At 41.4% G+C, this 15626-nt stretch overlaps 2 protein-coding genes across 8 annotated transcripts in view; one reads left to right on the plus strand and one right to left on the minus strand.

Annotated features, from left to right (window-relative positions):
• The window catches only part of LOC148388364 (uncharacterized), a 125659-nt gene that overhangs the window by 107851 nt on the left and 2182 nt on the right, over positions 1-15626 (plus strand). The window contains exon 5 of one of the 5 annotated variants that reach the window (XR_015862233.1): positions 13344-13419. The exons of 1 other annotated variant lie outside the window; for it this stretch is intronic. The gene's annotated coding sequence lies outside the window, so the exon portion shown is untranslated. Of the gene's footprint in view, positions 1-4971; positions 4993-7929; positions 7975-13343; positions 13682-15626 lie in introns of those variants that run through there. 3 more of the 5 variants (XR_015862241.1, XR_015862239.1, XR_015862240.1) reach the window with 3 other exon arrangements.
• Positions 1-15626, minus strand: part of ttll7 (tubulin tyrosine ligase-like family, member 7) — a 45947-nt gene that overhangs the window by 1599 nt on the left and 28722 nt on the right. Inside the window, exons 14-22 of one of the 3 annotated variants that reach the window (XM_088394833.1) lie at positions 14280-14366; positions 12221-12446; positions 11176-11471; positions 10843-10977; positions 8354-8434; positions 7165-7325; positions 4286-4459; positions 3200-3306; positions 112-216 (exon numbers count right to left, since the gene is read on the minus strand). In XM_088394833.1, coding sequence (XP_088250959.1) covers positions 134-216; positions 3200-3306; positions 4286-4459; positions 7165-7325; positions 8354-8434; positions 10843-10977; positions 11176-11471; positions 12221-12446; positions 14280-14366 — 1350 coding nt within the window. In that variant the 3' untranslated portion in view covers positions 112-133. The remainder of the gene's footprint in view (positions 1-111; positions 217-3199; positions 3307-4285; positions 4460-7164; positions 7326-8353; positions 8435-10842; positions 10978-11175; positions 11472-12220; positions 12447-14279; positions 14367-15626) is intronic. The other 2 variants (XM_088394834.1, XM_088394835.1) reach the window with 2 other exon arrangements.

The following is a 15626-nucleotide window of genomic DNA, read 5'->3' on the forward strand; positions in this document are numbered from 1 at the left end:
TCTCAATCTTCTTACTTTTGACACTATTTTGCTTACATGGATTTGAAATTGAGAGGGCAATTTTAACTGGCACGCTTAATTTCCTACATATCATGAACGGAAGATCCTCACCTATCATTCCGCGGCACAGACGTCAGAACCTTTCTAAGACTTTTTTATGACACCTTCCACCGAGACAGAGCAGTGAGGCAGCTCCTGCTAACAGCGTTCCAGTACCTGAGAATGAGACCAGCGTCAGGTTGAGATAAGAGTCAGGAGGGCCTGAACCTTCCCGCTATCCTCCTCAGTTACTGGAAATGAGTCAGATATGGTTGTCAAAGCAATGTCAGATGAGATGATTAAATCCCAGCTATGGTTCGCTGAAGGTTATTCCAAATGTCAGGGTAATCAGACAAGATGACACAGTGGCAAGGTGGAATTCTTCCAGACGGATCATTTGGAAGAATGCCTCACATTTGATATCGCATTCGATATCTGTGACATAGCTGCATCATCCACAACTGAAGAACCTAAAAACCTCATGTAGTTAAAAAAAATACAATGCACGGTAGAGAAGGTTCAATCTGTCAGTCTAATCAAAGGGGAGTCATTTAGGATTGTACTTTGAAGAAGAATGATCTTTTTTTAAGCTGGTGAACAGAGAACAATTTTCTCTGACAGCTCTCTTTCTTTGGCAAATAGCTTTCAGACAAATTAGCTGGGCATCTTCTAATGTTGACCAGGGAAAAAAAGTATGTCTCTGAGGGTGTTCACTGCAGCCTCAGACCCAAGAGAGTTACCAGGGATTGAAATTAACTTCACTTGAAACATCGAGTGTCCTTGAAACGATTTCAAGTGGGCCGTAGGTATCCCTTCAGCACATCCTCCACTATGATTGGACTCCAGGAACAGCAGTCTAGTTCATATGAAACGAAAAAAAGGCTTTTTTTGTGATTTTAGTACACCTATGAACTGCTTGATGACCGTTGCTGTAATTACTATTTCTTCTGAAATCCAAGCCAGGCATGTCAATATGAAAAAAAAAGGTCAAATATTGAATACCCATGGGGGTGAGTGTATTTTCACTGCTCCTCGTCTCCTATTCACTTTGAGCTTATTCTGCCCAGAGAAGGAATCACAGTATTGGCAGTCGTGCATATCTGACATCCATGCAGTCCTCTGTCACTGCTGGGTACATTTAATTGGAGCCTCATTCGTCATCTTCCAGGTTCATCCTCACTTTGATCATGAAGATCGTGGTAACAACGCTCTGCTGTCTCGAAAGCCGGGGGGAGGCTTGCTCATGCACTTCTGGTTTCATCTATCAGCTGAGACAGAAATCTACTCTTTCAGCTCCATATCTTACACTTACATTTAAACAGTAAGGACTGACAGGCCTTCAACACCACTCCACGCAACTGCCATGCTGCGTTAAGAGGTCCAACGAACAGATTTACCGTCATGAAGGATAAATGGGGTGGCTGCTATGATAGCTGACGCAATCATAGGCCAAGTGGTACAAAGCAGCTTGAAGGTTATCCGCGGCACATATTCGACTCGACACCCCAATTAACCCTAATTACTTCTCAGACAGATGAAGGTTTCACAGAATCTGAAACTTTTGTCATCACAGTAAAACAAAATGGGGTAGTGGCATATAATTTGGGGTTTAACAAGGAAGTCATTAATGGATCCATTTGGCTCGTTCCTCTTATCTGCCCACACAGGCTGAAGGAGTTTTTATGTGGCTCACAAGCCGGATGACACACCTGGTCAGGGTACTTGCAGGAAAGGGTGCTTGAATGAGGAGGCAGGTGTGGTCAACAACAGACAACCTAAAGACCCTGGCAACAGAATCACTTGGCTGTGTGCCGACGTTGGCTTGAATGTTTATTGGTGTGCATGTGTTCATGTGTTTGTGCGCGTACGTTTGTACACCAAAGATGACAACACATTCCCCGTGTCTCGGATATTAATATACCGTATTTTCCGCACTATAAGGCGCACCGGATTATAAGGCGCACCTTCAATGAATGGCCCATTTTAAAACTTTGTCCATATATAACGCGCCTTATAATCCGGTGCGCTTTATAGTGCGGAAAATACGATAGTCTGAGAACGGGATCTGCCGGGTTTTCTGAAACCAGGTCTAAATTGTGGCGCAGGTAGTAGTAATTTATTGCAGAAGCAAGTTTAAAAGTCACGGGTCGCAGGATATACGTATGCAGTTGCTGCATTTTCATTTTGTTGTCTAATTCAGATTTTTATCCACACGAGAGGCTTGATTCCAAGATGATCATATACAATTTCATTTTTTTTGTTGTGCTTTGTGCTGCCATGACACATAAAAATGGGGCCAATTGTGAGAACTTTTGGAATTGTGGAAATGTGGTTTGAATCTATCTTGAGTCCCTCCTGAGTCATAATTCTTTTTGTTTGCAAGACATTTTAGACAATTGTATACTTGGGCCTTGGTGGGAAGGCACTTTTTTTCGTTCCAGTATGATTGTGACCAATGCATGAAACTAAATCTTTCACAACACAAAAAGGAGGTTATCATGACTGAAAATTAGGGGAAATATTTTTTTCCATCTTAACAGACTGCTCAGGCATCAGTCTCGCTGCCTTTTGGAATTCAATATGTTTTTTTCTGCAAGCCTTTCAAATACAGTGTCATCGCAATATGCGTCAGTCAAGTCAAACAACATGGAACCAATATAAACTAAATACAGACGTGGCATTTATAAAAGATCTCAAACGAGATGTACCTCGCAAGTGTATGCTTGGCAAATCTAGTTGGAGGTCAGCCCAGTGACACAAACACTCTATTACTATTATTGATGTTGTGCAAAGTGAGGCTTTTATATAAAATGTACCCAGGCAAAGAAGCATTGAGTGAAACGCTGTGTTTTAACATGTGGCAGCAGGGTGACACACAGCAAGCCAGGCCCAAAGGTTGCATCATCGACAAACTCCAAACACAATCTCAATATGCCTTTCTCTCCTTCCCATCTAATATTGTGCATACAGATTTTGGAATTGATTTCAAAACATCTCATATTTCAAATAAATGCACAAGAAAGGAAGGAGAGGAAACCATGCTAGGCTACTGTTGGTGCTGAGCGGCAGGTGGGCCCAAGCGTCTAGCAGTGACAAGCAGAAGGCAGTGATCAAGGGACTGTGAGGGTTGGGGTTTAGCACATCCAAACCAAGCAGAGACCTGCATTGGGGGACGAAGAGACGGAGGAAGAGGAAGAAGAAGAAGCAGCAGTGACAGCAGCAGAGGTGGAGCCATGGGTAGAGACTGGTCCGGCAGCAAATGGAACGCTTTTTTTCCACATAAACATACAGAAGAAATCAGGAGAGACAAGCACATGCATGCTCGAAAAGACTCTCAAGGTTACACCTACTGCAAAAACAGAAAAACACCAGCACGTTTTTTTCATGCTTGCATGAGTTACTAAATCCTATTAATCTGTTGATAACTCGTCTTTTTCGTCTATTCTTATGCAGAACTGACATGGAAAAAAAGAGGCAGGGATATTTGGGTATTCACGCCCTCAGTGGTTGTATGATCCGTGGTATGAACACAAGGCTCACACAGTTCGTGGGTTTTTACACTCTAGGTGCTAAGTGATAGCCTGTTAAAATATGTGTGAGAGTTATGAATCATGTAAAACGAGGCCCCGGGAAAAGAGAAGCTCTTGCTCTCATAGGGTCATTTGCTACACAGGCTCATCTGGGCTCTAATTGAATTAAGCAGGCCTCGGGGGGGGGCTCAGGCTAACCTGAGCACTAATCTGTGGACCATTTTTTCCTATTAACAACACACTCACCCTCCCTACTCCCAACTCTCTCCTGTGTGCTGGCCCAAAGCATATGCACTTTAAAAGTTCACTCACTAAACCTGCTGCTTTCCTGCAGGGATCAGTCCGAGAAAGAAAAGAGGATGATATTTGGTATTAAAATTGGGATTGGCTTGGAGGCTCTTTGAACAAGAAGGTTGTGGGGAAATTAAAACGTTCAACATTCTCACTCAAGTTTGGCTTAAGGTGGACAATGCTTTTTCGTGCATTGAGCGATGGTCTTTCCAAAAGTAAAGCTTTAACATCTTGTGCCAGGATTTTTGCAACCTGAGACCAACTAGTAGATTAGATTTCTTAAATCCTGTCCTATCGAATGTATGCTTTACTATTATCCGGCCACCCAGATGGCTAAATTACTCCACTACATTGGAAACATTATACAATAATAAAGAAACTTCACAGGGATGGTCTCACAGCAAGGCTTTTTTTTACCCCCTCACCTGGTGTCGTCCCATTCTGGACTGAGCCCGGTCAAAGAGCCCCGGGACTCCGAGACAAACTTGTAGACGACTAATAAACAGTCTCGGCACAGCTGCACCAGCCTGCGGCAGCATTGAAGCTCCTGAGGCGAAACCACCTCACTGCTCTTACTGAAGATGCTCTCCCATGATGAACTAGGAACAAACAAACAAACACAGTTTAGTTAACAGCTATTACATCAAATTTATTTTCAGAATTCCATAAATTACATTTCTGGGACTGTCAGTTTCAAAAAGGTCGGTGACCCCCGATCTACAGTTGAGTATGTATGTGCTTTGTGAGTGACTGGAAACCAGTTCAGGTTGTACGCTCAGAGGGTCAACTGGGATATGTTCCAGTTCATCCGATAAGTGGGTCGGTCGGACAGGGATGGCCCATTTTGTCACAGCATTCCAGTGCACAAAGCTAGGTTGCTTAGTGGTGTGTGTGGAAGGCCCAAATCAAAAACAACTGGAATGTAAATTCTGATTTCCACTGACACAACCCCCGATCTTGTGAAAAGTCTGTGCAGGGTCGTAAAATTTGAAAGGGAGACCTTACTCCAAGCCTCTTTTTCACTTCCAGATATGGTATAATGGACAGCTGTCCCACTACTTTTGTCCAAATAGTTTTTGGAGTATAAGGCCTGTATTTTCACCCCATGCAGATGCAAAGGAAGGGAGGCAGACACAAAAAGAGGAAGGTTGAAATAAATCTGAGTACAGTTAACCCCCTTTAAACCCCGGACATACCCCTGACTGAGAGAGAACTTCGGCAACGGCGCTACACAACCCTGGGTGGTACGTTTGATGTCAGCCTTCTTTCACTCCTTTGGGGGGTGGGAGCTGCCTCTTCTGAAAGGCTTCAAAACTGTTCCATTCCCCACCTCTTAAACAATTTCAAAGCCTGTTGAATTCATCGCCCACAATGCAGCTGGCCTGTTTGAATGTTGCTAAGTCCCTTAGATAAAGTATCAAACAACAGAAGAAGAGCAGGGTGGAGGGGTTGCACTTGGATTTGGAACAGGCTTTTGTGGTGCTCTTCTTTACTGTAGCTACGTGACACCAGGACCCCCTGGCGAGTCCAACCATGTCGGGACCATGACCTACTGTTTGGAGATGCTGCAAAGACAATATGCACGTAAGCTAGCTGGATCAAGCAAAACATGCTGTGATCACACAAAAGCTCTATGAGAAGCAGCTGGTGGTGGTAGCTGAGGCTAAGCTAATCCTTGTGGGCCGCTGAGGGGAAAAATGTCTTTTGACCCTTTTTTTTATGATGTCTCACTCCTAGTGATACAGTCAGGGTATTGAATTTGCTTGCTACCTTCCTCGGTCTTGCAAAATCTGTGACATGGGCTACTCTGGTGGAGTTATGATTTTTTGTTTCCTGAGGCGGCTAGAATATCTAGAGGAGTCTGTGAAACAAATAGACAAAAGAATGTCTTCAGAAACAATCACTATGTGTTCCCTATGAAGGACGGGGGAAAATGTGAAAAAAGCTTCTGCAAAAAGTGGAAAATAATTACCGGAATAAACAATATGGCGTTTATTTATTAACTGAAGTCTTTATTATCTGTATATGAAGTTGTTCTAGAACTTGGAGAAAACCATGTTTTACAACAATATTTGTAAACATACCCCAAGTTACACTATTTGTGCACCAACTGTCAAAGTAAATACATCTTGAGAATTCTCCATTTCATTTTTCACAAGAAATGGGTTGTGAGATCAGCATGTTGTTTAGAAAAGCTAACATGAAGGCAAACCTCTACTGCGTCTACTATATCTGTGCACATCTCGTTTTCCCACTTCACACACAAAGGGTATGAACCTGTGTGTTGTCCTTGCAGTGACTCTACGCTATGTCAAAGCAACAAAGATGATATAAATATCTTTTAAGAAAAACATTTCAGTAGACCATCAAAGCTCCCGATAAGCTTGAGCAAAGGAAGTAAAAAGCAATCAATCACTCTGTTTCCACATAAAACATTGGATTATTTTTTTTTACTCTCACCTGTGAAAGTCTCCCAAGCCATAGCCCTTAATTTGCACTCCATCTCCACAGAGTTTTATGTTTGTTTCATTGCCAGAAGTTTTTTTTTTTTTTAAAGGAATACAGTTGGGTTTGCTGAGATTTGTCACTCACCTTCTGCCAGCTTGTGTTGTTCCATAAACAAGTTGGAAAAAAATCGACTGATGCTGCCGTAAATAAAGCTTGAGCATAATAAAGCATAAATATAGCTGTGTATCGGGTGTCATCCGTTCAGCCATGATAACCAACATTGGGGTTCTGAAGCATTTGAATCCAAAGTAACATATACATACTGGACAAAAGCGGTCCAAGGACTGACCCGGTGGGACCCCACGTCATTGCCATTCGATTAGATTCAAAACTTCCAATGGTTACAAAATAACTCCAAGTAGGACCTGAACTAATTTAGGACAGCTCCAGTCAATCCCACACTGGTTTCCAACCTATTCAACAGTAACAACCTTCTCCACTGATTCCTCAGTTTAGATGGGCAACAGAAAGAGTTGTGGTGTTAGTAACTTCTTTCATTTGTATAGTTGATGGTGTGCTCAGTGGAACCTTCAAAGGCGCATACATTTTTCCGTAACCTTCCCCAGATTTGTGTTTCGACTCAATCCTGTCCATTAAGTTTGAGTTGAGTTGTTTGCTATTTGTCAAATTGCAACCAGGAAAGGCAGAAGAGAGATCATGATTGGAAAAAAAAAAAAAAACTTTCTCATCAGTCAAATGTTTGCCCGTAACCTGGAACAAAAGACTCGGTGACAGCTCATAACTCAAAACACAAAATAAGACAATCGGTACCTCTGTACTGGCCCGGCGCACTTACCCAGAATTGGAGAAGCAGTTCCAAAGCCCTTGGCCATGACTCCAGAGTAGTCGATTGAAGACACGATTAAAGAGGCGGTACAAGTGAAGGCTTTCCAAATCTGGCTCTTTCCAGATCCGCTGTAGTGCTGAGCGCACATTGGTCCTCACAATGTCCAAAACCTGTGTGGAAAAAACAATGGTAAAATATTTTTTCATAAAAACCTATTGGAGACACTAGTTAAAACAGAGTTGAACAATCAGTCCTTAAGTTGTATGTTTAAGGTGAGAGATATAGAATATACACAGTACATATTTGTGGTGTGTGGGGGTTAATGGAGAAAAAGTACAGCGAAGTAGTGGCGAACAATGGCCAGAACTAATTGCTAGAACCACGTCAATCCTTGACAGAATGTGTCAAAATGTGAGGCGCTCGGTCCACCCTTCCATCTTCCCTTCCAATGTACACCTTTTCTTGTCCTCTGGCTTTCTTCCTTTTTTTTTTCTCCAAATCCTATCACAGAGCAGTGTGGCTTTTTGGACTTTTGATTCCTTGCTCCTCATTACTGACGCGCCTGTCAGATTCTACGCGCATGCATGTGTGTTTGGGACACGATGAGAGAAGATTTCCCTTCAGCAACACGACGCGAGCCAGACATGCTTACAGGCTGTCAGACAAACTGATAGATGAGTACACACACACGCACGCGCAGACATGTTTTGGTATGGTAATCAGATGGCAGAGCGGTGGGCGCTTCATTCCTGACCTCTGCCTGCTTCTCATTAGGCTGCTCCACTCCAAATCAAACATCAGCGTCACCGCAAAGCCGAGCACAGTAGGGGAGAAGGCGGCGGCTGAGAGATGGCATCATTAGGGGCATGCTTACAGGGTGTCATTTCAAAAGTTGCCCCCTCTTCTAGTTTGTTTACATCCTGTTTCCATTCCTGAATCCCTTAATGGCGAGGTAATGAGCCTGAGCTTGCCTAGGTTTTCATCCCCTCAGATGATTGTAAATGCAAGTTTCATGATGTAAATATAAAATAAATACTGTTAAAAGCACATCCGTGTACCTTGAAGGTGTGCAATGATTTTGGACCTGAGTGTAGAAACAACCTTTCACTCTTTCAACCTTTGATTACCTTCAGTCCAATAATCATTCATAAAGAATCATCAAGCATCTTTGTTGCCTGGATTGATTATGTTTGCTTACCTTCCGTTGTTTTGTGGAGTCCAATTTTACAAGCCAGTAGGAGGCTACCTTTGGTTTATGGTATTTCCAGTTGTCAAGGATCTGTGGACAAAACATTAAAAAGATTATAATAATAATAATACATTTTATTTATAAGGCGCCTTTCAAGGCACTCAAGGTCGCCGTACAAACATAAAATAGCATACACAATTAAAAGAAAAACAAAAATGTTAAAAAAATGACAGATCATTAATTATATTTAAAAATCAATCAAATGTAATTTAAATTCTGCAGTTTTGCAGCTTGATAATTAACTGAAGCTCATGTGAGAAAATCTGTATCTACTGATAATAAACTGAAATACATTTCATGTTTAAATACGCATGCTCGGTTGTATTCTTTAAGTATTTATAGAACACAGTATATTTGCTTGCTCTGCTTTTCCTCCCATTGTGAACTGTTTGCGTCTTTTCTGTTGAGCTGCATCCTCATTTGTCACAGTTATGATAATATGTACACAAATTACCCTCAATTAAAACATAAAAAACACACTTGATGTAGTGCACCTTTCAGTGGTTTCCACTGCTACAAAAAAAGCAAATTTTGAGCTTGTGATAAAGGAGGCCATTAGTCTAACATGCTGCTGACATTATGAGTGCAATATGCTTCTCACTTGAAAACATAACAGATATCAAATGCCAAAGACTGTTTTCATTTTAACTGAAGATGTATTCTTTCCTGAGGGGGAACTTACGGGCGTGGATGCTCATCTGCCTCCGTTTCTCTCATTAGGGTTTGTTAACATTACAGGTGTCGTGCTAATTGTCTGACATTCCCATTTCACAAACACACATGCACACACACACATTTTTTCTATCATTGTGAGGACATTGTATGGGCATTTACTGCTGTGTGGTTATAGTACTACTGTATTTTGTGTTATTTCTCTCTGGTTAACATACTTGAATAACCTTCATTTTGTGAATTCATAGAATTTGATGTAATCGGGGATACTGGATGCAGAATAGTGGAGTAAATCTACACTTTCCTGGAGAAGTTGCACAAAAGCAAATACATCCTTAGAATACACAGTGTTTGTTTGTCTGTCTGTCTGTCTGTCTGTCTGTCTGTCTGTCTGTTTCTTTGTTTGTTTGTTTGTTTGTTTGTTTGTGATGTACTCGCGCATGTCCAGACTGAACATCTCTGGTTTGAACATCATTCAACAGTGGCAATTAAAAAATACTCTATACTTGGAGACACTTTTTTCAAATGTTCCAGTTTTTAGTCAGTTCAGTTGTAAGGTGGTTGTTTGCCATCACAAACTTTGTGGGTACATGTCAGAGTGGAAAAAAATCCACAATGTCTCATTAAAACAGGTTTCGAGTTTTGGAGTTATGAAATTAATACAACAAGACATTAATAATAAAATTGGTAATTATAACAAACAATCACTGATATTAACTCACTGCATACTTAGTATCTCCCGGCCTGCTAACCAAAGCTTACCAAGGAAACAAAGCATTATTGACCCTACAGTTTGACCCTGATAGCGACAATTAAGAGTGGGTGATTTTTTAAATTTTATTATTGCTTCCATTTATGAATTGTTTTGCGGCTATTCTGCTAGTCGGGGTTAAAGAGAGTTCGACGTCCGTATGTCTTTTGAGCACTATGGGGACTTTGGTGCTGAGCGGACAGCTGGTTCTGAGGACAGCCATGGCTTTTAAAAGCGTCTGAGTCAGAAAATTAGACAGATGGGTGCTTTCATCAGACTCACGGGCATATTCATTGGACTGAGGTGCCGTTGCTTCACATGGAAATTCAAGGTGAAACTCTGCCTTGAATAGGTGACAAAAAGTGTGTGTATGCACGATTGTGTCTCGACTCAATGCTTCTATGCTTTTATTTCTTACAACCTCCAATATAGGAATAAAAATGATTACAAGTTTATGCAGGAGCAAAAAGTTTGACTACATTAATTGTCATAGCAGCATGTTTCAGAAGTTACAATGGATTAACCCTGAGATGTTGCCAAAGATGTTGAATGGAGCAGCAGAAAATAGCGAGGGGCTACAAATATGTCATTGGGGTCCTGTGAAAGATGATGAGAAGCTAGCCAAGAGAGGAAATTCTATTGTGCGGGGAAGGGAGAGGTTCCACCAAGTTAGGCCATGATGGCTTCACAGAAGGGTCTCTAGCAGAAAAAAGTGGATCTCACATTTGTCCCGCTGGACACTTGTTTTCATTTTGTTCCTTAACACAAATATAAATAGGACCAGAACCCTGTTGCAAATATCATGGTATGATTTAAACTGTAAATATATAGTAGCACAATTTTTGCAACATTGCTGTAAAAAATAAATGACGGGAAGGTCTATTAACAAGTTTCAGTCAAGATGTTGCACTTCAACTTGACATTTACTCGTACATCCTGTGCATCTTCCCTTCGGCCATAAGTAATTGTTACAGTTGTACACGTGAAAATATACAAGTAGATGTGGCCCACTTACCTCATCCAGAACGGCCTCTGCCTCCTCCTCTGTTTTTCCAGGAAATCGGATCCTCATTGCAGTGAGCGCAGTCAGTGTTTGCCGTATAAGCTCCGCCTCTTGTTCTTTATTCCTTAGGTTAATTAGTGGATCACCCTAAAAACATCCAAGAAGATTTTTTTTAGAATAAAATAACTGTCTCTATATCATGTAACTGATAATAGCATTTTACATGGTAATCATCTTTGCCATAAGTGCCAGCTATTCCAAACTTTTCTTGTTTTGTCACCCACTGTTCATTTTTAGCATTAATCAATTTTTTATATTTGATTTGTTGTGTGTTTGTGAGCTTACAATGTGAGAGTGGATAGTGCCCAGGCTGTTACTATGAGGCACACGATGGGCAGAACCACTGCGGCTTAGCGAATGCGAGCGTAGTGTGGCGGAACTCGGCCGAACGAGGGTCGTGATAACAGGGACGTTAGGGGAGACCCGAGTAGACAGAACCCGCAGTTCATTGGGCGACGATAGAGAAGCAATGGACCGAGGACAGGAGATGGAGCGTCTGATTGGGCCGGAGTGAGTCGGAGAAACTGAAGGTGCCAGATTGGTTTTGATAGGCTTGACTGTTGGTTTCCAATGCATCCGACCTATAAAGACCAGAAAGAAAGGAGACTTGTAGAATATAAATTATATAAATTGTCATTTAGTCACATGGGCTGTCAGCTCCCCAACCACTTACTCTTCTTTTCCTTACTTATATAAACAGCACGGTCTACTACTAATTGGACAGTTTGGGCAAAAAAATACGATGCCTTGACAAGGACTGACCTTTTTAGGAGTGGCAAAATGCAATTTCTTAGTATAAATATGTCCATGTTATTAAGCATTTCACAGACTACATATGTCAAAGCATATGCTGACTCTTCATCACTCATGAAACTCCTCCAGTTGCTCTTGTCGTCAGCGTATTTGCATCTTGGCGATATATTTACTATGTGTGTCTGCATCACGTGTTTATGAATGTGTGGCTGCTGAAGAATCCCTGCTTTGAATGCCAAATGAGAGCATTATGAGGCTTAGTCATCCAGCTCTTTGATGGCTTGGTGTGGAGTGGGTCTTGGCAGGGTTGCTGTCTTGCTCTGTACACACATCCACTCACAAACTCAGTCACAGTCCAAATGTTTCACAGCTTTGTCCATTATTTCATTGCAAACAGAGTGAGCTCATGTAAGGATCCTCTTTTACCCCTACTTGGGTGTTTTTTGTTCTATCCAGCAAGGTCGTCACATGGACAGTGATGAAAGGTGCTGTCTTTACTTGAAATGAATGAAAGTTTAGATGTTATTGAGGCATATACGGTACATATATCAAAAATATGCCCCAAAAACAACTTTACCTGAGCGTTCAGCCAAGTTCTTCTCCTTGCTCCCGAGGTCGTAAGAGACTTTTTTCTCCCTCTTTTCTCCACTTCTACTTCCCCCGTCTGCTTTTCTCCTCTCTTCCTCCTCTTCGTCTGAGGATGAGCAAGAGTTCTCAGCGCTGCTACCACTGGTGAAGTCAGCCAGATAGTCTGGTCGTTGACGGCGTGATGTCTGGCTGCACTCTGGCATGGTGGTCAAGGGCTGGCAGGGATGAACACGTTTAGACATGAGTTGTAGTAAAAAATACATAAAAATAATAATGTAGTGCATAAATATGCATTTGTAACAGTTTAGAAACAATGCAACTCCCCAATGGAATTTGATAGAATTTTCAAGGAAAATAAAGTCACAGAAAAATCCAGAGTTTAAATCCCGGTCGTTAATGATGGAAAGCTACCTCAATAAATCTCACAAAACTTTACGATATTTTGACTGAATTCAGAGCAACTCCATTTCCCAAAATGAGAAATGAAGACTAAAGAACTAGAAATTGATTGTAAATTTCTATAGCTCACCCAATATACAAGAAGCCTTCAAAGTCCCATCTGCCACTAGCTAAACTAAATAAATTCTGCACAAACTTTAACAAAAAAAAGAGACATTGATCAAATCATGTCTATCTACCATCCTGAACGGTGACAAATTGATTAATAAAGCATGTCTACATTTGTTAGAGTATTACTATTAGCATGTCAACGCTGCCATACCAACCAAACTAATGGGCAGGATGTGATCAGGAGGGCTTACACAGTCACCGAAGGCTAGTTGTGTGGGTGATTGATGGAGGAGGATGAAGACGGTAAGAGATTAAGCTCACGAGGAGACAATAAAGGGGAAGATAAGAGCATCAGGTTAATAGAGAGAGAAATTAGGAGGAGGGCCCACAGAGAATTAAGTGCGACTGGACTGCGCTTTAAAAACCCGAAGCTATTTAGCGTATCACCATCTGCATTAAAAAAGCAACATGTGTTCAGGTAATACGTCTAAAAAAGTCGAAGCCTTCTAGATGACAATGGCCTTTGCAAAGCTTGGCCTGATATGACTGGGATTTCTCAACAGTGTCTGGACTTATGAACAGCGGCTTTCAATTATTTCCAGATGGATTTGTGATGCCCTTGGAAGCGGATGAAGCTATGAAAAAGACCATATGGCTTGTCAGGTTGATGTAACCCTAGAAAAACAGATCAATGAAAGCAAGAGAAAGAGGAGAGATGCAGGAATGATGAAGTTGTGGTGGAGTCACATCCAAACTTGGAAAAAGTCTTATACAAGCAAGTGAAAATGAAACTTCACATCCTTTCTGTTTTGTGTCCTTCCTTCTCAAAAATCTTGTCTCCAATCACTATTTCTCACTCTCTATTCTAGCTTTTGGTTCAATTTTCACCAGATGGCGTGTTAGCACGACACCCCACGGAGTAAATTTACCCGTCACATCTCTTTCTTTCCCCGGCTCTGAATGTTCCCCTCCGCACGTTCGGCACCAGCGAAAGTGATGCCATCCAAATGAACTTGGACAACAGTGATTGTGTCTAAACAAGTCCTTATTCTAGCTAATGCGTCACTGAACTGCCCTGTCGAATGAGTGTTCCAGCCAATTTAGTCCTCAAGTGGGGAATGGATGTAGATGTGCGAGGAAGGGAAACGAGTTTGGGTGGGGGGGGTGTATGTTGAAAGGAGGTGAGGGAAGCAAGGTGATGGAGGGAGTAATGTGCTGTCAAGGGAAATCTGGGGGGCGTGGAGGGGCATGTGACAGAGAAAGAGGGCGATAGAAAGATAGTGTGGCGAGAAAAAGAGGCGGTCTGACAGCTGTCCCCTCGAGGCACTCGGGTCCTTTCTTTGGGCTACTCCAATTCTTTCCTCTTGAGCCTAACACAGTACTCGGAATCACATCCGCTGCGGGCATTAGATCCACGCACCTGCCTACTATCCCCAACTCCCCATCGTTGTACTTTTACTTGGGGTCCCTGGAGGCAAGTGGCCTCTATTCTCCCTCGTCTTTCCCAGTTTGTACATCTCCTTCTCTCGCTAAAGCACCTTAGGGCCACGTTGCCTTGAGGATTTGCCCATCAGCTTCTCGTCATCCAGTTCGCACTGCTCCAGCAGATCCAAGATGTCCTCTTCCTGTATGCCGACACACACAAAAAAAAACCATCAGATAGATGATAAATAAAGGAATAATCTTAATTCGTATGCACAAGAAAAAACATAAAGGATCTAGGAAACATTTAAAATAAAGTGGATACAGTATAATCACCACATTGGCATTGTAGAGGAAAAGAGGCCTTAGGGACATTTAGCGCGCTATGATTATTCTGATAAAGATTAACTTTTAAAAAAGTGGTTCACAACCCTCATGGGTATACTCGGCCTTTTGCCTTTGCAAAGGTGGTTGTGATGTTATTTCACAGTTAAGAGCATGAAATGATCTCATTTGCCACTCAAATAAAGATTGAAAGACGTCAAATTTAAAATGCACTTTCAGGTCTGTTGAAAAGACTTCAGGTTTCTGTTTTGTGTAGGTGTGTGTGTGTGTGTGTGTGTGTGTGTGAGAAACTTGTGTGTTTTCTCTAATTATTATGTTTTTTTTCTCACGGGCATCATTTGGATCCATATACACCCAATAAACTGTGACTGTTTGGGTACAGTGTACACACTTCAAAATCTAAAATACAGATTTCAGGTAATTATTGCCAGTATTATTCCACAGAGGAACGATAATGGGTGAACAAAATGGTGAAACAAAATGCTGCAAGCCAAATATGGGATAATATTCTACAATATTTAGCAGTTTTTATTACAAACATAAAACACTGGCCACAATATTGTGTCCACCTGCGCAATCTAAAATTAATTTAAATAATATTTTCTTTCATAGATGGCCATTCGCAGATCAAAATGGTTTGTGTGTTAGTGGGATAACAAAAATAATTTATTATCCTGCATCCAATTCTTACACCAAAAGAGCAAGTGTGCAATTCAATTCTGTTTGGAGCAAACTTTTTTGCTTGTTGAGGTTTGTTGAAAGAGCAGTATTTTATATCTGTTCTTGGCCGCTTCTACCGTGACATTCTCTGCCTTCCACAATCTGGCCTCCACATTGACACAGGACATTAATTTCTCCATTTATTTCCACTATAATAAAACTTGGATTACTGCTGGCGGTTGTATTCCAGCCAGTCAAGTTGTGGCTTCTGCAGTATATAACATATGTCATGTCAGGATTTTAAGGGAATTTTTCAAATAATGTAATATAACCTTTCTGTTTCTGTGTTATGGTGTGCTTATGGCCACTAAATTGTTACCTTGGGGAAATGCTGTGTTGTTTCTTCTTCTAAATTATATCAAAATATAATAAAAATATGTTTTTAAAAAAAACATTTG

The sequence above is a fragment of the Syngnathus floridae genome, chromosome 13, assembly GCF_059516105.1.
Source record: "Syngnathus floridae isolate MCC-2025c chromosome 13, RoL_Sflo_1.0, whole genome shotgun sequence".
NCBI classification, from domain to species: Eukaryota; Metazoa; Chordata; class Actinopteri; order Syngnathiformes; family Syngnathidae; genus Syngnathus; species Syngnathus floridae.